Raw genomic sequence first — 27,951 nt, 5'->3', positions numbered from 1 at the left:
TTTAATATTTTTTTATTGTCCTTAGAGTTAGTTTTTATTTTAGTTATTATTTATTGTTATATTGTCTCATTACTAAATTATATGAGATTTATAAGAAGTAGTTCAATATACAATAATAATATAATTACGTTTAAATTTCTCGAGAATTCCTAATTTCTCTTTTCTGCAGAAATAAGGAACGCTATATATATTTAACTGAATTTATGTACGTAAATATAAATAACTTAGAGTATATTAATACAAACAATATTATTGTGCATTATAAACCAGATCGGAAATAACTGATTTGTAAACCCGTCGAGTTTAAAATATTTATTTTCTCGATTTATTGCTTTCTGGCAAGATTTCTCTCTCGCAATTTCAATGGGTATTGCTAAGTATGATTGTTGTGCTGTTTCTGTGACATCAGTATTAATACTCTTTTTTCGTATCTCTATGATTAATGGTTATTTACGATCAAAATAACATTTCGGGGCACGAACCGCCCGCGGCGCAAGACTCGGAACGAAATAAAAGCAACAGTTTACGGAAAATCGATAAAAATGAAATATTACCGTTTAGTAAGAGTGCCATCGTGTTGTAATCGATGTATTATAAATGTTGTTTAAGTATATTAATCGATATATGTAATGTGTCTATTTGGGTATTTATAAATAATAATTCACGGACAATATTATATATTATTATATAGTAGTATTATACATACGCTTGGTCAACTTTAATTGCGTGACCAGTATGACTTTGCCATCAAAGAGCTCCCATGATAATATCCTGAATTATAACTGAAATAGAGAAATAATAATATTTCAGTGAATGTGACATAAATACCAAGTTATTCAAGTGTAAATTTGTATACGTTATTTTTATATTCTGAACAACATTCTATATATAAATATGGTTTACTAGGCGTTTTTGAGATAAACATCCCAATTTATTTACGATATTATATATAGCGCAAAAAATATTTTGATATCGATTTATAATTTATTTATTTAAATACATAATAATAAAAAAATATTAATAAAAACAATTAAATAAAATATATATATATATATAATTTTTCTGTATATGCATATTTCGTATTTTCAACAATATAAAGCCCTTAAACAATCTTCCTTACATTCAGGCACGTCTAAAAATACTTTATACGCTGATCCTTTATTGGATTTTTTCGCCTTCAATTGTCAATTTTTTTTTAAATACAGCAAGTAAATCTTTCTCTTTTTGGAACAATACGTCTAGAAAATTATCGTCTTTGATCGACCGTTTCTGGATGCCACTTAATTTTTTATACTAGGAGCCAGAGCACCACTCGCCAATTTATTATTTTTTTCGGTCAGTTACGCATTACAGCTTTTTATTTTTGGTCAGTTATGATTTTCAGAAAATTGTAAATGCGACATATTTTTATTAAAAACATATTTATGCGACTTATTCATATAATCTTATTTTATTATTGCACATTTAATATTTATTTTAGAATATTTCAATATATAATTCAACTCATGTTAAGAGTAACATAAATAATATTTTATCTATAAACGTTCATGCAAATATTATAAAATACGTAAATACGATAAAACGTGAATACGTAAATACTGCATAATAAATTTTGACTTTGATAATCCTACGTCGATAACACATTTGCCCCTTCTTGAATTTGAAGGTTAGTAACAGTGGAACGTGTGGGTTGAAACCCATTATGTTGATCCAACAAAACCAAAAATGATTAAAAACGTATGTATAGGGAAATATTTCGAACAATTAAGCATAAGTTGACAACACTACGACTATTCAATTTGTCACCTATTTTATAAATAAGCATGACTTTTATGCATTTCTTAGTATCAGGAAATGGTGATGTCTTGTGAACCACGTCAAAAAATCTTCTCTCTATAAATAAGTAATTGTAAAGCAAAAACTTATCAACGCACAATTATTTCTATATATTAATATAATGAATACGTATAATTTGTAGCTTTTCCTGTTTGCCGAGATGTCACAAATTAATTAATTAATTAAACCTTACCTTATGGTTATAGGCAAGGTTAAGCGGCGCTTCTCTGCGATCTATGCGCAGGAAAAGGGAATACATAGGTATCACTGGTTGGTGTGTACTAATGTACACAATTTGGAATGTAGTCATAAACATGGCAATATTGTTAGGAAATTTATGTGACACGTAGAGCAGAGAGAGAGAGAGAGAGCGAACCTCCGGAGCGTGCTCCGCGCCTCATTATTGCGTCTATTAAAACTTTATAATCTGAACCAAAGTTTATAATCTCGACTCGAGTCATTTTCGTGGAAAAGTTCGTGAGGGGGAAAGCGTGAGCGCGCGTGTGTGTCTGGCAAAAAGTGAGGTTAATGAAAAATAAAGTTTTGGAAAATGCTAATGGGCAAAACACACAAATTTCACCTATATACGTAGCGCGTCGCTAAAGTTCCCGGACTGTGCTGGTAACTTTTTTGAATTACCACCTAAAATTATGATTTTTAATATAATATAACCCAACCAGCAAACGTGTAAAGTTTTGCTAAGGTTAGTTTCTAGTTTAATTGTATAATATAAATCAAAAATTGAGCGTTGATAAGGTTTTTTTTCAATATTTTCATCTGCGAGCATAATCAAGCTTTCTTATAAATTCTCTATAAATCTCACCAATTTTAACAAATATATATTGTTATTTTGCTTGTCGTTGATGAATTTTGTAGTTTAAAAATATTTGAGGCGGGCTTAAAGTCGTCGATTAAACTCAGCGACTCTTTTAAGATTCCAGATTTAAGTTTATCAAGTAAAGTTGCAAAGAGGATTATTTTTCTTCTTAATACTTTTATGCAAAAAACAGCTTCCAAGTTTCTTTGCGCGCCATAAAATAATTGTTATTTTTACGAGCTAGTTGTGACTATCAGTGACCGATACTAATAATACCGGTATTGGGGTAAAATATTACATTCGGTACTACCGGTATTACAAAATAAAATACCGGTAGTAGCAAAAATATTATTTTTTTTAAATCCGTACATCTTATTTGTTGAAAATGATATATACATGGCTTACAACTACAAAAACAACGATACTCATATTGCTTAAAAGCAAAAGTGTAAAATAAAATGACGTGGGGGGGATTCGCCCAAGTAGCTTAATCGGAATTGAATAATATAATCTCATTATGTTAAAAGGACCGAAATATAAGCCTACCTTTTCTATGTAAAAATTCTTACGGGCAGATATTGCGACTCAAATTTTTAAAATTTAATTCAACATGTTATATATTTTTGTATTTTTGTATTTTTGTACAAAAATACAAAAATATCCAACATTATTTTTTTTAAATTGCACCGCAGTATCAACTTTTGCGATTTTTCGCATAGGCACGATATTTCAACATAAAAATACTACATTTACTTTATCTCAGGCAAATCTAACGTCAGCTTCCATTTATTCTGTTATGTAACAAAGAAATTTTCGAAACCTTATATATGATAGGGATGGCTGGAGAAGTTTAAACAAAAGCCGGTATTGCATACACAAAATTATTTTTACTATTCGTACATTTTTATCTTCATTCAGACATATTTTTAGCAAAATAGTAATCAAAATATGCTTCTCTAAACATTGTGATTATTAAAAATTAGCAATTAAAAAATATTATTATGGATTAAGTGCAAATTTAAATATATTTATTTGTAGATCAGAAAGCTTTGATATTACGTTTTTCGGTCTCTAAAGCAATATGTGCTTTGGCATTGTCTGCCTATATTTAAATATTTGTTTGTTTCCATTGTAGTCTTCAACACATGAGATTAGTGGGTTAGTGTGGTTATGCAAAATATTTTTAAAGTATCTTTAAGTATGAAAACGACAATGTTTTTTTATTCTGAATTTATAGGCTATTATAAAAAAATAAGTATAGTTCAAATAGCATATTGAAAATAAGGTTAATTTTTATTTTATTGAACAACTGCTTCTCTGGCTTATTTATGATCATGACAAAGCAAAAAAATATATAAATGAAATATGCTAGTTAAAATCGTTTTTCGTATTTATACCTTTAAATATTTTTCAATTATATATAAAGTATGACAATATCATAGCATCAAACTAGTGGTTAAATTTACATAAATCATCTTTCAAGGACAGTTAAATCAAAATTAAGAGTTGCGATTAAATATTATTAAGCGGTCGGAAATATTTAGCGCCGATTCTGACTGCGCGCTCATTGATTTTTAACTTTTTTTCTCAACCATAAACGTCATACTTAACAACTTGGTGGCTAATATTTTTATTTATATAATTTATCCCACTATATATGTAAGCTGTACTATACCCAATATAAATTTAATAACACGCAGATACAATTTATGTACAGTAGTTCGTATCCTGTATAACCTATTATAAGCAAAACCATTGACAGAGTATAAAAATTGTTTAACTTGACAATGTGTACTATAAAAATTGTAATATTAAAATTTTTTAGCTAGACAATGTGTTATATTTTTAAAATTTTCCGTTTTAACATGATAGGCATTAGCTTAATGCGTTACAATAAACAACACAATCAACAACTAATAAATAATTAGGGATACATTTGATTGAAAGCAAAGTTTGTAAATCATTTATATAATTATTTAATAACCATTTAAACAGCGTCTAAATAATATATAATGCGGTATTTATCCGTTTGATTATGAAAATCCAAAAAAAATATCTGTTTTTCTTCAAATCATTTTAATTTAATAACCAACAATTTCAATAATTTTAATACTATATTTATATGTATTTATACATACAATTTTACATTGCTTGGTGAAAGTATAAACTTGCATGCACCTTTGTATGTATAGAGTCTACAACTTATCATATACTTAGTACATTATAGTTACTAAATAATTAGCTTAAAGAATATATACTTTAGAAAGGTACGTTGAATCTGTAACATAATACTAGTGCTATAGATTAATAAAATACTTACGCGTATTAGATTAGAATTAAATCAAAAAAATATTATTTAATAATTAGTTGCTTATAAAAATATTAATTAAACATCGTTTGTGAAAGCGCCTACTTTCATATGTATATTTTTTTGCAAAAAACACACAATTACATACATTATACCCAGCTACCCTATTCAGGTATTAATATAGAGAACTATACTTAATGACCGTTTTGTGTTTTTTCGTGACGTAGGAAGTGAAAATAATTTAAGAACTTATTATCCGTTTCTCTGCACGCGCTCCGTAATATATTTCCGTAAAATATTAATAAAACACGGTAAAAAATACCAAGAAAGAGGACAAGGTCTCCAGAATGGAGTCTGAATATTTTATGCAAATTTTCATAATTACGCAACGTTGTGTGATGCATAAAAAAATACACGTGTGTATAGTATAATCGACCTAATTGACATTGCGTGCGTTCCTGTGTTTCGGTTCGGATCTTAGTTTAGAAAAATAAAGTGACCGAAGGTCGAAGACGTCGTTATTGCAATCCAAATTACTTCAGTATACACGTTAACATATATAATAAACGTTGGGGTGGCAAAAAGTTAATGGACTCGATCTTGGTAATAGTGAAATATATTTTTAAGAATTTTTGCGATTAAAAATACTTAAGTCATAATATATTGCCAAACAAAAATGTTAATTGTAAAATCATGTCCGTTTTTTTACTACCTGCTTTGAATGCAGCTGTTAATTGAGCGGCCTTAAAATTACTACTTTTTTCAAAATTGCAGCTGTATTTAACCATTAAAAATATATGTATGACATTATTTTTTAATACAAAAACATTAAACGAGTTTTCCGGAAAAAAGTTATTGTCTGAACTAGTATGTGTTATATTCATAAATGATTTAAGTGTATTTTTAACAGTGTGTTTTAAATATGACCTTCACTTAAATCGCATTATTAATATTCTATAAAATTAAATATGACACAATACACGCAACTAGACAAAACGCTAAATAGTAATTTATTCGTTAGAAAAATGGTAGAAAATTTAATTTTGCAATTATGAAATATATTATTTACTGTTTTTTTTTATTTTTAAAGCTTGAAATGTCTTATCGTAGTTTTACAATTAATATATCAATAATTGAAAATATATTAATTAAATAATAATAAGTTACACTAACAAAAAAATAATCAAAAATATGTGTACTTTACGTTGTCTAACGCTTTTTCAATATCTAAAAAGAACGTGTCGCTTTTTATATTATGTCAGTTGCCATATTATTTTATATTTTATATAATGTAAATACACAATTGATTTATTATGATCTATATTTTTAATTCTCATATATTAAATATATTTTATATTATACATAATATTTTGAAAAATAATGGTTCGTTTCAACCCCTATTTCCCTACTCAAATCACACCCTCTGGTGACATTCACACCTTTTCTGTCCTTGTTCATGCGTGTACATTCAAAGTACGTACAGGTGTGTGTGATTTAAAAAAAACCTAACGGCGACCGTCGATGGAAAGGTCGACGATTATCAGAACAAAGTAGTCCCAGGTGAAACTTTAACGAGGTCAAGTTGGAAACAAACAAAAGTGTTGTTTGGCCACCGGTGCCTGGTCATTTACTGTGTTCACAGCCTTTATATAAACACATAATAAAATATGACAACACGTGAAAATTGCCTACATTAAGGGTCTTTCGGGCGACCGCGCACGATCGGGACCCTCAAAAGGGAAAACTTTCTTCTTTTTGACCCTATTGTTATTTTATACCATACATATCAGATTAATCGTTTGGATTAATAATAATAAAGGTTAAGTATCATTGGGTAGAAATTTAAAATTAGCTAAAAGCTACTTACTTGATTAGATACAAATAGACTATGCTATTCTCATCATTGATTTCATCACAACCTAAAAGAAACTAAAACATATGTGCTCTTACGTTTTCATTTGGCATATGGCTTAAAACTTAGCAAAATAGAGCACATAATATCTACAGATATACATTTAGAGTTAAAAAACGTTATAATTTGTCAAATGCTTTTTTAATATATAATAGGTGCGATTTAAATGAGTTAAAAATTAAAGCCTGTAAAACATTAGTAAAGTATTAACTCTCTATTTTTTTCACATATTTTTTATTATTTTATATATTATATAATTTAAAAAAGAATGTATATTAATAATTGTATTTTTTTTTCTTAAAAACTGTTTTGGGGATCTAAATAGATGAAAGTCGTTTGAAACAGTGTCTGAAGAATACGGTGGGTGGAAAAGGAGTTTCAGAGAAAATCCATTGTTTTTTCTATCGTCTCTTTGGATACATGAGGGCGAGCACTGTCTTGATGTAAAATTACTTTTCTTTAATTCATAAGAGAATGTCTTTTTAGGGTCTGAATTGCTTTTAAACGATTTTACTGAGCACACTATGTGTCTGTCGTAATTGACTGTCTATAATCCAATAACTCATGATGAATTTTATTTACATTTATATTAAAATTAAAATTTCAGTTGAAATCTTAATATTTTCATTTAGTAATGAATCGACAATTTCAAGATTATTTGTTAGTAAATATTTAATTATTTTGATATTTTTAATACACTTCTTGCAAATTTATTAAGCTCAATGTTATGTGTTTTATTAAACTGTCGGGTAACTTCAATTTTCTTATAATAATCAGTTTTAATTGTGTTCTTAAGTTGACTTTCATAACACTCCAGAGTTTTTTTCAATTGTCCAAAAGCAAAGATTATTTTTAAAATGAATTGATTCGTTAATTTTTTTCTAATATAGCAATCATCAGAGATAGGAGGTTTGAGAAACATTAATTGCTAAGTCATGTTAGCATTCCAGAATATTTAGGCAATGCATGGTATGCACAAATTTATCGCAAGCATGTTCCCAAAACTTGACTAATTCTTCTAATTAAAATTTAAAGTCCTTAGAAATATTGAAAGAGCTCTTGTCGGCTTTTATTTGATAAGTGAAATATTAAATACTATTTTATTAATGAACATGTTGAAGGGATTAACTTATGTGATGTATTTTATTGAATCATCAAATAAATGTTTTAATCGATGGTTCAAATAATGTTAGAAAATGACATTGGGATTTTTATGGTACTGGCAGCATCAGAATAAAATGATTCAATTCTCTTTTAGGTAGTCATGATTTAATTTTCTGTCTTTAATCTTGAGTTTCCAACTCCACAAATATAATTAGACAAAACTCAATACCCTCTACTTTAAAAAATGAACTAGAAATGGTTGATGTTTAGTCGATAATAAAACATGAGTTTAATTTTTCTTAACAATTTTACAAAATATTATTGCTATATGTTTGACGATTCTGGTTGCAGAATATCGCAAATATAGTTTAACTCCCAAAACTCAACATCTGAAGCACAACTTTTTGTTTCGTGTCAGCAAACGGTTAATTTATTTTTGCCAAACTATAAACCATATTTAATATTTTTCACCTTGAATCGATAATTTTGTCTATGACTTTTCCAATAGCATTTTTTAATTTGAACGGCAATTTCATATACTTACTTTAAAGTATCTTTATTTTTTTGTGGCTTGGTGAGCGGTTTTGTGTTTACCTTATGATAAAAGTCCTCTTATCATGTTAATATTCAAAGAAATATTTTTTGCACAATTATTTAATCTAAGTTTTTGTTATGTTTCACGAACAAATCATCATAGGTATTTTTTAAAATGTCAAATTAAACATTCTTTCCATCATATTGAGAGTATGAGAGTAGTACAATATTTTTATTTGGCTCAATTTTAGCTGCGGCAACTATTGAGCTTTCAGCAATTTTCCTTAATTTTGGTATTTTTCAAGAAAGGAAACATTTTTTTTTAAACAAAAAAAAAATTGTTCCTTGATTGTTACTGTTAAAATATTTCAAATATTGTGGGGTCTTATTTTTGAAACCCGCGTTAACTTACTGTGACCAAAATGATCATCCATCAACGAGAAAACAAGACAATAGCGTAAAAGATTATGACCAAACAAAAACCCTGTAACGACCAGAAAAAATCACATAAATAACACGCAAGTGTTCTTACTGTAAATATTCTCCGTCATTGTAAAAATATTTCTGTGTTGCGAAACGGTCACAAGATTCACAAGAATCCCATTGCAGTATACGACCTTAGACAATGCCCATCAAGCAAATGTCGCTTTTTAAAATCGTATACCTATTTCGCTGTTCTAAGAAACGAGTATATTTATTGACTGGATGATCGTTGCATGATTGTGATTGGTCAGCAAGCTTTGCAGCCCTAGATACTTGAGTCTAGACTCTGATTGGACTCCGATAAGGAGAGATCAGTTACGAGCAGCCACTCGAAAAGACTAGCAGACGCCCGCCATTCTCGGACAACATACTGTCATAGGCGCTCACATCCCAAGAGAGACTTCTCCATACGAGCACCACCGTAGCAGAGAGGGATCATCCTCCGCTATACTGTCGCTTCCACGCCACTTACAAAACCCCTGAAGATCTTCCACGGACATCATCCTTCCGCCAGCTTCTCCACCACTGGTTGGAGAAAACATCTTGGCATTTATCATCTGTCGCAACATATGTAAATTCTTCTTCTTGGCTGTGAATGCACACTCCCAAGGACACCAAAAGAATAGTGAAATTATCGTTAATTTATAAAAAGTAATACGTTTTTGCAATTGTAAAAAAACAAACGCAAAGACTAATAGGACAACTTGATATGTATTTCACACCACAATTTTCCAGTTAATATACTATGTCTTGCGTAAGATAAAGGGGATCGTAAATATTAGTTTTTGTGGTGCTCATAACTCCGACCCGTATTCTAATTTAGACTCCTGCTATTATAACCCACCGTCATATGATGATGCGAGCTTTCGGGCTAAATTTAAACTGTCCAACCGTCAAAGTTTAATTTGATAGTCGATAACCAGCCGCCGAAAACCACATCGCTTTCGGACCATGTTATTAAATTCCTTTTGATGTTCGACAATTGAATTCTGTCCAAGGGTCCCGTTTTGAATTAATTACACGAGATAGGGACAACGCATATTGGTAGGAGGTCACACACGCGTGTCCTGCGAAGAATTCATGTTTCCATTGTCGCGAATAATTGCTTTTGAACATATACATATATAACATAATACATGTCCGACACACATCCCCAAGTTCACAAAGGACTTCCACGTTAATCGTATCGTGTATATATATATATATTGTATTATATATACATATATGATATATGGCACACAATAATATTAACAAGTAGCATTAAAGCGGTACGGATTATTAATGAACGGTGACAGTGAGGAAGGTTCGGCTGTTTACACGGTGCCAAGATGGCGCCAGTTCACCAAAGTTGACAATTTGGACCTATTTGTCAACGGACGTCACTCTGTGTGTCGCTATAAACATTTACGAACTGAAGCGTGATTAAATATTAATTGCGATTTAAACTGAGATTTGTCTCGTCTCAGTCTGTGCCAAATTGTAATTTACGCCCGTTTGGCTTTGCGAAATAATTTAGCAAACTTGCGAAACAAGCAAAGAGAATCGGCAGCAGAAATTCTCATAAAGATTATTTTTCTTCCTTTGTATTTGGTCAAAGAAAAGCAGATGTCAATTACAGATTTGATAGATTTATAAGTATATTATATTGTAGTATAGATTCCTCTGAGAATTGTATTTATATTATTTATTAAAAATAATGTTTCGTATTCGTTTACTGCAACTAGTTCATGTTTCTCAAGCATCTTATTAAGGTAATAAATAAATTAGTCTAGCTATTTAAAAATAAATTAATGTAATATTTCCTTAAACTTATTAAGTAATATGTTTTAAAATGTTTAGTTAGTCCTTAATTAATAAAATAGTTACAATAATAATAAGTAACAATTAATTAGACTATTTAAAATGAATTAACATGAAGTTTTAATGCATATTTTTTGCTAATAATTTTAAAACATTTTATTATTATTAGCTTGCCTACTAATTAATCCATAAAAATGCTAGGTTTTGAGTAATATTATGTTAAGTACTTAGTATGAAAAGGCTAATTAAATATTTTTATTTATGCAATTAAAGGTCTCGAAATAAATGTTGCTTTTTTTATCACCCCACAATATTTTCTTATATGCTAATTATATCTAGTCGATATTTTTGAAAATATATTCAATTGAACGCGAAAAATAATTTAATATATTAACTTTACTAAATTAATATTCATATTAAATTGGGGTTACTTTGTACCCTATTTCGGTCCTTTATCCTATTTGCAAAGTTTCGATACTGTTAAATTATGCTGGATCAAAAAGGATGCAACGCATTTTTTACTCTTCCCTCTTAATTAGCGAACCTTGAAGTCTTTCACCTAAACAGTTACGTAGCTAGGGAATGTATGTTAAAATTGCCGCCCCCCTCCCATACATTTTTTTGCAGGGTCATAAAATCAATATTTCTTAAAATAATTAATTGGTTATTGGTAATATCTGGCTATTCGTGCATATATATATTAATGCATTCAGGGTTAAAAACCACACTAGACGAACCCATCGCGAATATGCCGCCCCCAAGCAAGTGCCGCCCGCCCCCACCCCTTCCCCTATAGCCACGCCACTGAGCCTAAATCAGAAACATATACGTACGTATATGCTTAGTCAATTCTAATATTTTTAGTGATGATTTGGGTACGTTGATAACTGTATAATGTAAATAAATATCGTGGTACACCATTTTAAAAAAAAATGCTCTTGAAATTTTTTTGTATCAAAATTGGTACATAAATATCAATAGTTTAAATCTTTAAAGCTATGGCTCGTTTCTCATTTATATTTCATAGTCCTTATTCATCCTCATTAGAAAAAAATGGATATTTATCTGAAGGATTTTGTTCTTATGTAATTTTTACTTTTATTATATTTTAATTCTAAAACACTTCATTATTAACCTTTATATTTCGTATTTAGCATTTTAATTTAAATTTTTGTATATTTTAATACATCTTTATGTACACCATTTTATATGTATTATCTTGTTCCATATCTATATATTATCTAACTTAATTTTTAGTTGCTGACACCGTTTGAGAAAGCTAGTAACAAGCTTATCAAACGACATTTCTAATTTTCGTAGAACTCTAGTATATGATAAGCTTTATATTAAATTAATAAATAAAAATATTTATTACACAGAATTAATACTGATCATTATTTTTATTAGAAAAAATAATAGCAATGCATAAGTAACATAAGTACAGTTAAATATAAAAGTATCGTATGTAATTAATAATCCCTTTACAAAACAGTTATTTATCCTCACTAACAACCAAAAACTTGATTTGATACATATGAATAATAACTCACTTTACAACTTATTGAATAAATTAATATTATAAATGCATTTAAAATATTATATTCAACAAGTAAATACATAAATTATAAAGGGGCATTGAATTGAGAATAATTGAGCCGAACTTATGCCTAAGCGCTTAGAATAATATAAAATTTTGATTAGTATAGCTTTGATTGAACATGAACGAATCAATTTATAGTAAATTAAAAAATAATAGCAAACCATAACACGTATAAATTATTTAAATTAACATCTTACCTAACAAATTACTTTTTATCATTGTTTATTTTAAATTATTATATCTGTTACAATAAAAACTTTAAAATAATGGTATTGTTAGCAATAAGTTAGGCACATAAAAATTTTAACCATAATTAAACCCTCACCCTTATAGAATATCTGGCTTAAAATGCGTGTTGTGATACAATTTCACTCTACACACCCCAGCTGTTAAAAAATAATTTGATTTATATCCTCGACCCCGTTTATTTTTAAAACATACACCCATTATTATTTCTGTACACTGCAGCAACTCTACAAACACTTTTCCGTCTACCACGCTGACAATGGAACGAAAAACAAACATATTTGTTTGCGTCGATTGGTCGAAAAAGGGTCGCGACCCCGAACCGCCGTCGGATGAATCACCAGGTTAAATAGTGAAAAAGGTTAAACGGGGTCGGATTTCCAACTTCTTCCCCTGCAAATAGAATTTATCATATTGAAACATCTGCCACGCCCCATCTCGGACAATAAAACCCAAAATCCCCATTTTCATTTTCGACCCCTTGACAGTTCTATCGGAGGATTAAAAACCGAAAATAAACTCGACCGCGCGATCGAACCAATTATTTTGACAAAGAGTCTAATAATTAAAGCAATTTAAATGCTAACATTTGGATTTTGACAGATTATAAAAAAAATTGATATAACGATAACATCGTATGGCAGGAGATCGTTATCTGTTTTTATACTATTACAGATAGTAATATTGTATGTCAATCTTGTTTGAAGATATAAATCTATTCAATATATTTTATATATTGATTTATTTTATTTTCACAGTTATATTAATACTGAATAAAAGTATCAATAGAGTATAGTATATATTATAATATAATAGCATATAAAAAATGACATGACTTGACGCTTTCGTGACATTATCTAATTTATTTTATTTTTATTCGGATTAAATTACTTTATAAATCTATTTTTAACAATCAAGATTAAAATCTATTTTTAACAATCAAGATTGTGCATTACATACACAAATATTTCCATAAACATTAAATTAGTAACAAACAGTTCATTAAAACTTTAAAATATTTTTATTATCCTCAATAAGCTAATATTTTAATATTTTGCAATTTATATTTCATACACTCTTAAAATATTATGTGAATTTTAAGTATTTGCAGATAACCAAAAAATGTCTACTATGGTGAAATCTTGCACAAATTTACTCGATAATAAACTTCATTAAGTTAGATTTAACCAGTGTAAGACGATTCGTAGTTATATATTATTATAATTAAGATAATGAACCTCATTCATTATAATGATCAATAGCAAAATTAGCCAGTTCTGCATAAATCAAGCTGCTTTGAAAAAATAATTTTAAAGAGCAAATGTGCAAAATTATCAAAATAAAGTTAATAAAATAAAATCCAATATTGATCTTTAATAATAAAAAAATGAGTTGTGTATGATTTTTTTAATAAACGCCTGCCGTATTTAACTTTTTTTATATATGATCATTTTATTGCTTGTCTATATGTATTTATTATACAATATATGTTCAATATTGCACAAATGACTCATTCTCTTAAAATAAATCGATAGAATTCTTGGCAGAAGTATAGTGCTAAATATATTATAAATATCGATAGTCAAAGTGGCGCGTGTGTGTTCGCGAAAAACCTTTTTTTAATTTCAGTAGCTCTGACGAATCTTGTCCAAGGCCGAATTATAAATACAATTATCTAAGTTCTCTCTTAAACTAAAATTTAATTTCGATATATTTAGAGGTGATTAGCCATAATGACTTAACGGCCATAAATAATAGTTTTGTCTATTGCAATAAATAAGTATTTTTTACGTAAATAAATAAAAATAATGTATATTATTTTAGCGTGACAAACATTCTGTAAAGCACTACCATTTTTTTTTATAATTGATTCTTGACAGTGTTATCAGATATTTTTAAAAAATTTGCTTATTATCGTTCATAATGATTCTTCTTTATCTGTATCCCGATTTATTTTCAATAAATTGTGTGAGACACTCCTTACATAAATAATAATTTCATGATTATTTTATTAATTTAATGTTGCATTTTATTTGATTTGTTTATCTTTTTGGTAGTTCGCATTTTTTTAAGTTGCTTAAGTGTGGTACCAAAAATTTGTCTATTTAAAGCAAAATGTGAATAAATGTACCCAGAATGAAAAAAATAATATGATTTTATAAAAAAATATATATTTATTCTATTTGATAAAAAATAAATAGGCCTGACTTTATAAATCATTAAAATCAAAAGCGTCGTTTATAAAGCGGTACGAAAAAAATGACAACGCTGATTCCACCGCACGCTAGTTCGTTGGCCGTTAACCTCATTTCTTGGCCTTAAACAGCATAATACATGTTAGTATCGACATTACAGTTTTTTATTTTTGCAAAATTTTAAATACATATGTTTTTTAATATTTTGACAAAAAAATTATAATAATAAATATATTTACAGTATTTATAATTAAAAGTTTAAATCTTTATTATGTTCGCACAATATTTTTACAAGCTTACAAGTTACAAATTACGGTATGTTACACTTTCGAAAACTCGACAACCCCTTAATGGTCTAAAATATGTTGGTTACGAATATTACTACATAATCAATCTATAACAATTACTATAATTTTTATTGAAAATTTAATTCCTAATTTATATTTCGTTAATTTAGTAATATATAGATACAACTAATTTTTTTATTTAGTCGATTTTTCAAACAGCTTGATAAAATTCATTGAAGGAAAAACATATGTCTTCTTAAACGCATACATGATTTGATCAAAAATGTGTTTTATGCTTTATTGTATTAAAATTTATTAAATTTAATCTAAAACCAAATACAGCGCAGATCGCAAAAATATTTGGTGAGGGTACTTTTAGTCAGAGAACTGTAAGACATTGGTTTAAAAATAATTTAATAATAATAAAATAACAATAAAAACATAAACAACTTTTATGATATATTGATGCCAAAATAAATAAATGGGTACTGTAAAAATTGACTAAAATGCAAAAACAGTATTTTGTTAGTTCTTAGAAACAATAGGAAATTTCTCATAAAGAGAATCATTTATTTACGATAACAAAATGAGATTTAGACGATGGTTAGATGGCAAAGTAGCTCAAAAACCTGTTTCGAAACCAAGTTTCCACTAAAGTATATTTTTAATTTATCTTTTGATTGTTTTGTAAACTAAGCAAGGCTTTAACGGTATAATCATATTGTAGGGAAATTAAAAATATACATGAAAAGTAATAATAAAACATCCAATGTTGATAAATAAACTTGGAGCAGTATTGCTTTATAATAACACGAGACTAATTAAGATTGGAAATTTTTCCTCATCCCTCTTACTTCACTGACTTTTTTCCATACAGAATTCAACCTTTCTAAAAATATTACTTTAAAATACGGAATTTAATAATTATAGTAATAATACAAAGATTTAACATTAAAATATTTCCGATAAATAATTTGCATTTTAATGCTTTTATTTCGCTACCAACTAACTATCTCTTTAAATATAGAAATGAAATTAATTGTTTCACTGACTTATGATAAGTCCAAAACACATATTGTAAGCTATTATAAAAATTCATAATTTAATGTTTTTTTTTTCATAATTTAAGGTTTTTCAATGTCCAGTCACTGCGATTGTGTCGTGGTAATATTTTGTCATAAAAATAAAAATATTTTTGTAACGATAAATGGGCTGAAATTAAAACATTTAATATACTCAAAGATTAGAGAACTATAGTAAATAAATAAAAATTAAATTAAAATATAATTAGATTTGAAGACTAGAATGTTACATACCCTCTGATAAATAATTTTTATATCCAAAACATGATTATTGAATTATATTATTAATTTATAAATTGATTAAAATTGCAGTACTTTGTAAAAAATTCTTCATTTTACAAATACCAGCATACAGTTATTTTTTTGCCAGTTTCACATTAATTTATAATTCGCCAGTCCGGTCGAATAATTCACTGCTTATTCCACTCGCACGTTTGTGTAAATCTACGTACACACATATATTTTTTTTATTATTTGGGTCAAATTTCCTTAATTTGAAATTCATTATATCGAGGCAATTTCGTCTCCGGCCGCCACGATGAAATGCAAAATGTTGATTGCGAACAATAAAACGCAGATTTGTATGGTAATGTAAGGGTTCATTTTCGTATCGCATAATTAGTCGATTAAATAAAAATTCAATATTTTTTTGCCTATTCCCTTTTAAACACCCGCTTTTGAGCTTGACCTTATTTTTATTTTATTTTTTCCGCGTGCTTAATAACCCTTTTGTATGCGAAACGAAAGGCTTAGCGAAAGTAAGCGGCCTGCGATCGTTTCCGAATTGCAAATAAATTTGACGCATTAAAAAAATATAAGACGATCAAATTTGTATTTGTTAATTTAAATTGTAATTTTTTTCATGAAAATAAAAATAACAAATATGCCTCAAACGCAATTTTCTAAAAATAAATATATATATTAAATAAATTATATAAGACATCCGCTGGTTTTATTTAATTATTATTTTACCAGCAATATTACAAACATATGTATTATTGAACAGATAACATTTATTTATGTTAGCATATTTTATTAATATTATTTAAAATATACAAATAACTATTGCTTAATTTTACGAAACCAAAATAAATAAAAATCATGTATTTTTATTACCATAACATTATCTTCAACTAGTTGCTACTAAATTTTAATATATTATATTTTATATGATTTATTCTCTGTATTATATGTATTTAATATAATTTATTCTTAACGTTGTTATAACTAGCAATTTATATAAATAATAAATTATCCATTAAAATAGGTATATAAAATATGTTTTAACTCTTACATACATATATAACAAACTAATAAACTTAAAATTTTTCTTTCTACCTTAATGTCTTTTTTAATATATATGTATTTATATTTAGAACTTCTTTCACTCCTGTTTTTCAGCTTTCACATTATAATGCTTGAACCGTACTATCTAAAAATAGATAAATAAAATTAGGCAGCACTATTTCTTTATAAATAAATATCTCTAACAAATAATTAGTATATTTTAAAACCACTTGTAATTTAAGCATATTATAATAATATAGTATTTATAGTCAATGCTACTTATTATTTTTATTATTAATTTCAAATCTAACTCAATTTTTACATATATTTTTATAGATATAGTAAAATTATCTTAAATAAAATTTAAGCTATAGAAATATATATTAGTCATTTTAAACTATGTAACATTGCATTTTTAATATACATGTAATAACAAAAACTAATATGCTCTAAAAAATAATTTATTTATATTAGCATATTGTTTTTATTTTCGCATAGAAATATATGTTTCTTAAGAATTTCCACTATAAATATAAAACCATACGCATAGCAATGAGCAATACATAGAAATATTGCGGAAAAAATTATATATAATTCACAAATTAAATTTTAAAATGTCTTAATCTTCATTTCAGGAATGTTTTATTTATTTAACTCAGTACAAAGTTTTTCTTTTGAATTATTGTTACAATGAGATCGTATATTTTACTTATGTATGATGTAATTCTTCTGTATTTTTATCTAATTGATCCAATTATCCCCGAAACAGGTTAAACAAACTAGACTGGTTTTAACGTAAAAATAGAAGTACTTATTCGATTTTCTTTGGTATAAAATTAGTCTGCTACTTATATATATTGTAGTTTGTATAAACTCAGAAAGTCTAAGTTAGAGTGCTTAGTTAAACTTCTGATGCCTTTAAGTACAAGGTGAAAGTTATATTTGGGTTCTGCTTAATCTGCCTTTTATACACATGGTCTCTTCTGCGAGAGGTTTAAGGCTCGCCCACAATCGCTCCAATTGATTTAAATGTATTGTTTTGTATAAGATACAGCGTCATACGTCATAATAAAAATCATGCTCTGACAGCGTGTGTTTTCTTAAAATTGTCATGCACTGACAACTGACTTGCTGATGTTTGTGACTTAATAACGTAAGATTTAAATTATCACATTCGTGCGTAAATTTAATTAAAAGCTACTTTTGATTTTTTATATTTGTGATCTGCAAATATAATCCCTTCATTATATGTATTATATCTTTAATTTAGACTGTTTGTTTCTTACTTTAAAAAATACATTGTTTCGCGACTTTCTTTCAAAGTTAACTATTACCTATATACGTTTATGAATTGAAGGATGGTTTAATTGATTATACGGTTTAATTTAAATATCATATTTTTGTAACAATTTGCTATAAAAAAATTTATTATTAATATATTTCAACGATTTAAATATATAAAAAATAAGCAATGCCTTATGATTACATTTTAAAATATACAACAATATTTAGAATCAGTGTTTTTATGCTAATTATTATTTTTCGGAAAATTAATTTACTATATGTCATTATTTTAATTGTATTTTATACAAATATTTATTAATTCTAAGGGTGTATAAATTTATATAATATACTTAAGCATACAAAAATCCAAATCTTTAAAAAGCACTCGATAGCTTTTAATTCAATTTAGTTTTATATGAATATAGAAAAAATCTGAGGATAATTGAAAGCAGATTGCATTTGGCTTCTGAGGAAATTGTTTTTTTTAAAAATTAATAATTTAGATTTATTTAACAATTCAAAAATACTATACAGTGATATTGTTAAAATTAATTATGCACACGCAGAAACGCGGGATCAGTTTTTAACACTTGAGCTCTTACATAAAACCGTAGAAGATGGTTTATTATCCGATTAAATCCACTTTATGGTTATTATAATAATATTACGTTTTACTTCTACGTAATAAATTATTCTTTGCAGCATTTATTTAACATAGTATACGTTTATTTTACTATAATAAATTAACTCACAAACAAACTTGAAAATAAAATAAAAGGTACTGCTTTTCAACATTTTTTTTATGTAAACAATAAATTATGATATTTTTACTACAATTTAAAAAAATGCTGCTTACAATTTCATGGAAAATTTCAGTAAAAAAATATTACAATAAATGTATTGTATATTTTTAGGAAAGCTAATTTTGCACTAGTATATGTACAATTACACTGTTTCTGTGAAATCATATCCGAATTCATTTTCAGTTCTAAATATACATATCGATGGTTTAAATTGTAAAAATGCTAACTACATATTTGACAACTTTACAGGATAAAGAAAAAACTGAAAAGACAACTTCAAAATAGGAAAGTTGAGTAATATCTCAAGTTTGTAGTGTTTAATTGGAGTTTATGGAATTAGCAGTTTTTTGAGCATGTGTATTTCAATTAAATATACAAGATGACATTGTTTAGTACTTTCACCTAAAAATTTACACTTTAAGCCATTAATATATATTTTAGAGACGTTAGTGAAAATATATGCTGCTCTAAATGTCTATAAAGCGCAATGTAACAGTTGTGAAATGTCCCTTTTTTGTTTAAACCCAAACCTAACTAAAGGAATTGAGCAAACCCAACTTAACCTAATCGAAGTTTTAACAAAATATATAGTTTTTTGGTGAGACGTTTAACAACTGTTACAATTTTTACTATTATAAATTAAATTTTACTATTTTTTTAGTGAAATACAATATTTTTTTCGAAAATTCTTTTTTTAATGTTTATCTCTGCCTTTGTAAATTATATATTAGCACATTTTTTAGCAGTATAAAAGTGTTTAAAATTACAGAATTTTATTTAATTGAGTATAGTAATGCATAAAAAGAATTGGTTAATTTATGTTATATGTATTTACCCTTCGTTGATTTTCAACGGCACGATACTAGATAAAAATAAAATGTACTTCCATACCTATATACTATATGTTATCATTGTGCACATAAAAATGTAATGATGTCATGTGGTATTAGCGTAATGAAAGCGTTGGACAAACTCTATTTATTTTTTCATACAAGGGAGTGGCATTTGATTTCCGGCTGATGGCCCAAACCACCCAGAAAGTATACGCACCCTAAAGTGACCCAGTGGAATAGATTACACGCGTTTAGCAATATATATTTTTTGTCAGTGAACAAAAAGTGGGAAAAACACATACCAAAAAAAGGCATTGTTTGGTACTCTGCCGATTCGATCGATAGAACAACCGAGGTACGTTCGAAAAATACATGATTTTATTTTGCCCTTGCTTTCGTTGTTACGGCTGAAGAATTTTTAAGTGCTACGAGCCGATTTTCGATGTTCGACAAAACGAAAACTTTCAAATTCGAGCTGAAATAATATATATTATATATACCTTTATTTGGCTTTAATTAAACTCCCAGTGCCGATTTCTCGGTTAAAATCGTATTCAATTAACTTCTAATCGTGTTTGTGCGGTTATTTCTGGGACCTTTCATTTACCTATATAACCTTCAGGTATAAGTAGGATATTGTATAAGTGAAAATGTAATAAGATATTAGGTAGTAGACTCTTGAATTAAATACATGCTTTATTTTGAAACTTATATAAAAATAATAGCTGACTTTAGTATCAAATATTTTTAGAAGACATATTTTTTTACAGTATGCATAGTTTTATTAATTAGTGAAATTAATCTCAAAGTCAACATTGAAATACATAGAAATACATATTATATATTCAAAATTAATGTTATTTTTTTATAGTTCAGTTTTTATATTTATCATACGTAAGATATTGTTAAAGTTGTCAATTCATATTATATTGAACAATAGATGATGATCAGAAGTTGTATCTGACATAACTAACGCTTTTTCTTTTTAAGTAAACTGTATATATGTATCGGTATTTTTCCTTTTTAAATTAATATCAAAAAGCGTTCTTGTGCGCTGTTTCAAAGTCTATGAATAAAATTTTGCAATTTCAGAGTAAATTGAATTCGTCGAGCGGCAAGGGGATGATCTCGGCGATAATCTGGATTACTGCCGAATTTTTTTCAGGAAACAATGCGGTCTTCTGTGTGAGGAGTTTTAAATGACCCGATTAAAATTTCCTATTGAAAACGAAAACGATCGCAACAGTAACGTTTAATTTAGTTTCATTTTTCTTTTGGCACTCGGGTGGAAATATACAATTGGATTTGATTCGATAAGAATAAGAAATTACATTGTGTATTTAATAATATTATAATACATAACTTAAAGAAGAGACAGTTCATATCATTTTAGTCAAGTAGTAACTACCTGTAATGTTCGCTGATGATAATCAACAAGACGGGTAAAATCCTTTTTTTACCTCTGATGATTACCGACGAGTTTTGTAGTATTTTTGATTTTTTAAATAAATGTCTGTGTATATAAAAATAAAATCTTGACATTTCCTCATATCTAAATACTAAACTATCGCAAAGCTACAGCGAGTAGCAAAAAGTTACACGTCGTATCTCTATAAATTTAATTCTTTCAAATCATAAAGTTCCCGTGATTTAAAGCCACGTAACCTAGGATCTGCAATGTGAAAGCATATTTCTCTTCCAGCGCCCTTTATGCCCCTCTTATCATAAATTTCTTACGCAATTCTCGGCACACGAGATCTTGCCAAGTTTACTAGGTATATTGTCCTGAAACGTTTTTTATACGAATTTATCGTCCAAGCTTTAAACTATGATTGTTTTTCTTGCGTTATATTATTTATTTACTTTATTCCAAGCAAACGTTTGATAAATATATTTTCGTGGCCGAATTATTACACAGAATAAAAATAAGATACATTTCTCTTATGTTACTTTGAAAGAAAAAAGTTTTTTATAAAAAAGTTTAGACATAAATTCTTAACAAAAATGAAAGGATTATATTTGACGCACTATTTTATGTTTATATTATGATTTATCTTCGAAAATTTTTTAAATACGAATTATTATAATAAAAATGTAAGAAAAAGTACATGCGTGCTTTTGTATGTCAGTTAATATTATAAAAACTATTTTTTATATATATTTATGTAGATATTTTTAATGTTAGAGGTCTTGCTATTGTGTTATTGGTTTATGACGCCTCATTTCAATAAAAGCTTTTCTTAAATAATCAAAAATATATATTAAAAATTAAAGGATATATCTTATAAAAAATTATCACAGTTGCTTAAACTCAAAAACAATCAAAAAAAATAGGCAAATGTCTTAATCTTATTGCCCAGAAAACAATAAAAATGAGTTTTAATTATTTTACCAAAGCAATTATAAAATTAAAAAAGATGCTTTGTAAGTCCAATATTTTTATTTTAAAAATCACTTTTTTTAGCTTTCGCTAATCTTAGGGGAAAATATTAATTATTTTGTGATAAACAATGACATAATGTCACATTGGATGCATTTATTTTAATAACAACCATCTTGCTATTTATTTTATGTATATACATAAAGTGTATGTGTCTTAAGAATGGTAATAAAAATATATAGCTTTATTTATATAGCATACTTAGGGAGGAAAAGCTGAGATAGGGTCAACAGACGAACAACGTTATAACTTCTCGACGCGTACCAAAGTCGACAGGCATCTGCTAATGAGCCGAATTAATTACATTATCCTTTAAAAGTGGAACTCCCCGAGTCCGAAACTTTGAACTTTAATTTCTGACGGTTTTTTATCTCTCTTTGCAGAACTTCCACGGGCTGCAACATGGCTATCAAAGTTTAAAACTCAATTCCGAAGAACCTCATTAAAAGACTTGGCCGATAGGATATATAGATTGGACCGAGAGGATAATGCGCCCGAGAGGAGATCTTCGACGAAGACTATCGACTATCGATAATGAAAGTTCGTACGGACCGTAAGAAAGAAAGTAATCTAACATGTACATAAGTGCGCATCGGCGTTTAATGGAAATAAGCATATCTTAACGAATATCGTATTATATCAATTTATAAAAAAAAGACTGTCTATCGATAAGTGAAGAGTTTATCACAACATCAAATGTGAATATTTAAGTGAAAGTGTTGTGACCATGAGTATGATGAACTCAAAACGTTGCACAAGACTCACGTCTCCGAGACATGTGCTTAGGATTTTGCTGTCTCTGTCGATGCTGATGCTGTTCGTAGGACCCTCCATTGTTACATCATCTGGTGAGTACAATTTTTAATATAATAATTATATAAATATCACGTTCTATATTTTATTTTAAAGTAAACTAAATTTACTTTCAAAGAATGGCTTTTATATCTTTTACATTTTATCCAATCGCATAAAATCGAATCTCAGCGTGTTGACTTGCGGGATTTTCAATTTCGCAAGATTGTGTCCGTCGCGGGTGGTCGTTAACGTTATATTGAGCGTGTCCGAAGTGGAACTAGCAACGTTCCTGACTTCAATATGCATTGTAGGACGACGTTCCTAAAGACACACACAAAGAAATATATGTATAAAATGAAGAGAGCTTGTTACTTCCGCAGCGACACGTCGTTGGCCGCAAGCGCTGCTTTATTGCGTTCCTTATATGACACTGGTTCTGGAAAGACACACCCCTATTTCAGGGGCTAGCTCACACTCCCTAGAACTAGATGCAAGACAACGTATTATACCCCTTGGCCTAAGGGGTTCGTCTCGCGGAATGAAATATGAGCTCGGTGTACTGTGCAACACATCACGAGATAATTGCCGCACTGCCGATGAGTCTGTGAGGCATCTGCGAGTACCGTCTCGAGACATACCAATGATTAAAGAGCTTTAGTTTGAAACTATAAAATTATTTTTTTAATAATTCAGATATTATTACTGAGAAACGCCTTTTTTTAGAGTATCATAATTTATTTTCAAATATATTACTCTATTTATTTTAAGAGTATATGGCAACTCAATGTCCAATTAAAATCATAACTGTACAATTTTTATATCAAAATAATATTATTATAACTTTTAGTAACGCTCTTTTTCTTTACTACTTTTTACGTAAAGGAAAGCATTTAAGATAGCAATAAAATATATAATTCTAAATTTGCATTTTATATTAAAAAATCTCCTGTCGTTGCATTTTTAACTCATAAACTTGATAGTCAAATCCCAGCTCTTAGGCAGTGAAGTGTTAATTTATAATAATATTCTCAACTTCATACTTTGTCTTATTACATAATTAAATGTTATCTCTTTCTAATCGTTATTCTTTTAATGATTATATACACTTTTTCTATAAATATTACGCTGTAAGATGAAAGGCGTTAGCTTGGTGCGTTACAAAGAGGTATATTAGTATTATTTCCTATTTCTCGATGTTTTCCATTTATTGAGAAAAAATAAATTGATCTAAAGCTCTACTAAGCAATTAAGCGCAGTTCGTGCTTCTAAATATAATTTTGATTATATTAATTATAGAGATACGAAAAAAAAGTAGCAAAACTAATGTCATAGAAACAGCACGCTTATACTAAGCCAAGTCTATTGAAATTATCTTTCCAAAAACACTCAATAAAAAAAAACATTTTCAACTTAGTGGGTTATTTCCAATCTGGTTTATAACATACAATAATACTGTTGCTATAAATGAACTATAAATAATTCATATGTACATAAATCTAGTAACATATACATATGTATATAAACAGTGTTTCTCATTTCTCCAGGAATGAGAAATTAATCCTAATGTCTTGAGAAATTTCATGAAATTTATGCAATATACAATATGTATTTATATTATTACAGTATTAACATATATTTTTATAGATAATATATAGGTTTTATTTTCACTAAATTTTTATTAAATCGATTAAAAATTCGATCAATATTTATTAACGGTAATTATAATATAATATATTATAGTTTTTCCCAAATTCTTATATGAGTTAATATCAATATTATTTTGAATAAAATATTTAATGCCTGTTTAATTAGCGATCACATGATATTCTCCTTCATATTTCGCAAAAAATGTTAATATCTTATCTTTTGATTTATGTAGCATTTACGTGAAAACATGGATTCTTGTTTGACTTAGCCAGTGAATGAATCCTTGCCAAAGGCCTATTAATATCATGTACTTATTCCAAAAATAAAATATCCTTGCATTATTTTTTTGTCCGTTTTTAAAGTGTTAAATACTTCATGCTCGTTTTTTTTCAAAAGAAAAGTAACTAAACATATCAGTTTTTATTATTTTATATTACAAATTTTCACATGTTTTAAAAAATAAAAATAGTTAAAAATAAAAAATCTAATACAAAAAGCAAAAAAATTCATTATATTTTTTTCTTATGCGAGCATGTTTTGTTTATTTATCGTATGTAAGTTGAAACACGCGAGCGTTACTCGGGTTGGTGTAAATCGGTACATGCACCACGCGCGAGTTCCCCTCGTTCTGAAGTATGAAGTGGATAATCGGAAATCCCTGCCCCATTTTCAACTACCTTTTCTGAATTAAGCTGTGAAAATATCAGATTTTAAACTACTACCTGTTTTTAAAATTACAGTGATTGTAAACCATTTAAAATGCTTTTTAACAAGAATTATTTAAAAATATTTTTTTTTCTTCTGAGTAAGAAACACTATATGTAGTATTAAAACACAGCACTAAAGTCTCAAAATCGATTATATCTATATCAATAATTGTCACTATGCAGCTAAAGTTTGTTTTAATTAATTAACACAAATCTTACCCTGTATTAGAATTTTAGCTTATTGTTTTACTGACTATATCTTTATTGTTACTTCCTTCAGACTTCAACAGCCCAAAAGTACTACAAACTAGCAACTAGCTATTTATTGCAACTTATATATAAATAAAACTGTTTCGTTAATTTCTTACCTTTTCTTTATACAGCTACTTAGTTATTTATATGTGTGTATCAGGAGCGGGCGGCTCGATACTTTTCCTCTCGATCGCTTGCGTGTTAAGTAACGAGAGGGAATGAGAGATAAGGGCATGCGGACTGCATGCTCTTATCTCTCACTCACTCTCGTCACTTAACACGCGAGCGCTCGAGAGGAAAAGAATTTCACCGCCCGCACCTGGTGTGTATGTATTATTAAAATATACTTACTTAGATATTTATAATAAATAATAATATTCGAAATAAAATTGGTCATTTTTCGATAAATATTTATTATAATAAGATACACATCGATGACTAACACATGCGTTTTTTTAATTTGTATCATGTTTGTGAGATCAAAATTATAATTCTGATCAATCATAAAAGATCAAGTTTTCTGATAGTTTTCTAATCTCACGAATGAATGTCGTAATGAATAATTAAAATAAAAATCTTACCAAAAATTGATTGTAAGCTATGATAATAGCTAATAATTAATTTAACAGATTTTATTTACTTCGCAAATTTTATAGACTGATTATTAAAAATATAATATAAATTAGTAAATCCCTACTTATATACAAAATATTTTGTTGAACTGTAATACATACATAAATTACACATTAATGTACAATTTTCTCTTCAAGGAAGAATTTCTTTGGGATCGTAGAAAAATTTCACAGCGTATAGTTGTTTTGAAAATTATTTTCACTAACGCTAAACCGTAAATTATTTACGTAAACACATCTTAACAACTTATCTAAAGATTGAAATGGTTAATCATTTTTATAAAATGTAATATTTTAAATCGTCAGTTTTACACTGTATTTATCATTTACCAAGATTTGATCCTTTAAACACTCCAGACTTTGATAAGTACTCTTGGAAGTATCGCAAATCATAAACACTAACAATTTCAACGGTTTTTAAGAGCTATCTCTTTTTTAAAAGTCAAAAGATGTTGTTACGTTTTACATAAGCTAACCTCACTTAAATTATAATTTTAAGTTATAAAATTATTAAATAATTTTTTTATATGCTTATACATACACTATATTTTATTTGAAGAAAAGGATTTTAGGAGTGTATCTTTTGTGAAAGGCAAAAGATTAAGTTTTATTTATTATAACCTAATCTTGCCCAACCCTTATTAATAATTTAAGTTAATAATAATATTAGGTAACTGTTTATGATATTTGTTTATTTTAATAAAACTGATGTTAATACAAAAAATACCTTTTATTTCAAAAAAAGGATTGACATAAATGTTTACGATTCACAAGAGTTTTCTTGTTTGTGAACGTTAAAAAAAATCAGAATTATTTTACATCACTTAGCTTAACCTAATAAAGTACTTCAGGGTATCAAATTTATATGTTTTAGATAACTATTCATTACTTCTGTTTAAATTTAATTATCGCTTAAATAATACATAAACTGACTTTAAAAGCTAATTTTCAAAATCCAGTATTTTAAATATCTAAAAATCTAAAAATCAGGTGAAACTAGTGAGAATTTCATTAGACTATATAATATATATTGAGTTACTATTTATGGGTGAGTATTGTTTTCTCTG

At 27.7% G+C, this 27,951-nt stretch overlaps 1 protein-coding gene across 4 annotated transcripts in view; it reads left to right on the top strand.

Moving 5' to 3' along the window:
* The window catches only part of LOC148238252 (adhesion molecule nephrin-like), a 137,591-nt gene that overhangs the window by 33,986 nt on the left and 75,654 nt on the right, over window positions 1-27,951 (top strand). For 2 of the 4 annotated variants that reach the window (XM_088204985.1, XM_088204984.1), the window contains exon 2: window positions 23,235-23,699. In XM_088204985.1, the coding sequence (XP_088061111.1) occupies window positions 23,579-23,699 (121 nt within the window). In that variant the 5' untranslated portion in view covers window positions 23,235-23,578. Of the gene's footprint in view, window positions 1-23,234; window positions 23,700-27,951 lie in introns of those variants that run through there. The other 2 variants (XR_015812525.1, XM_088204987.1) reach the window with 2 other exon arrangements.

The sequence above is a fragment of the Plectrocnemia conspersa genome, unplaced genomic scaffold (genome assembly GCF_051122295.1).
Source record: "Plectrocnemia conspersa isolate PC_06_02 unplaced genomic scaffold, ASM5112229v1 ptg000002l, whole genome shotgun sequence".
NCBI lineage: Eukaryota > Metazoa > Arthropoda > Insecta > Trichoptera > Polycentropodidae > Plectrocnemia > Plectrocnemia conspersa.
The sequence above is the reverse complement of the archived record's forward strand: the minus strand, read 5'-3'. Positions and strand labels throughout refer to the sequence as shown.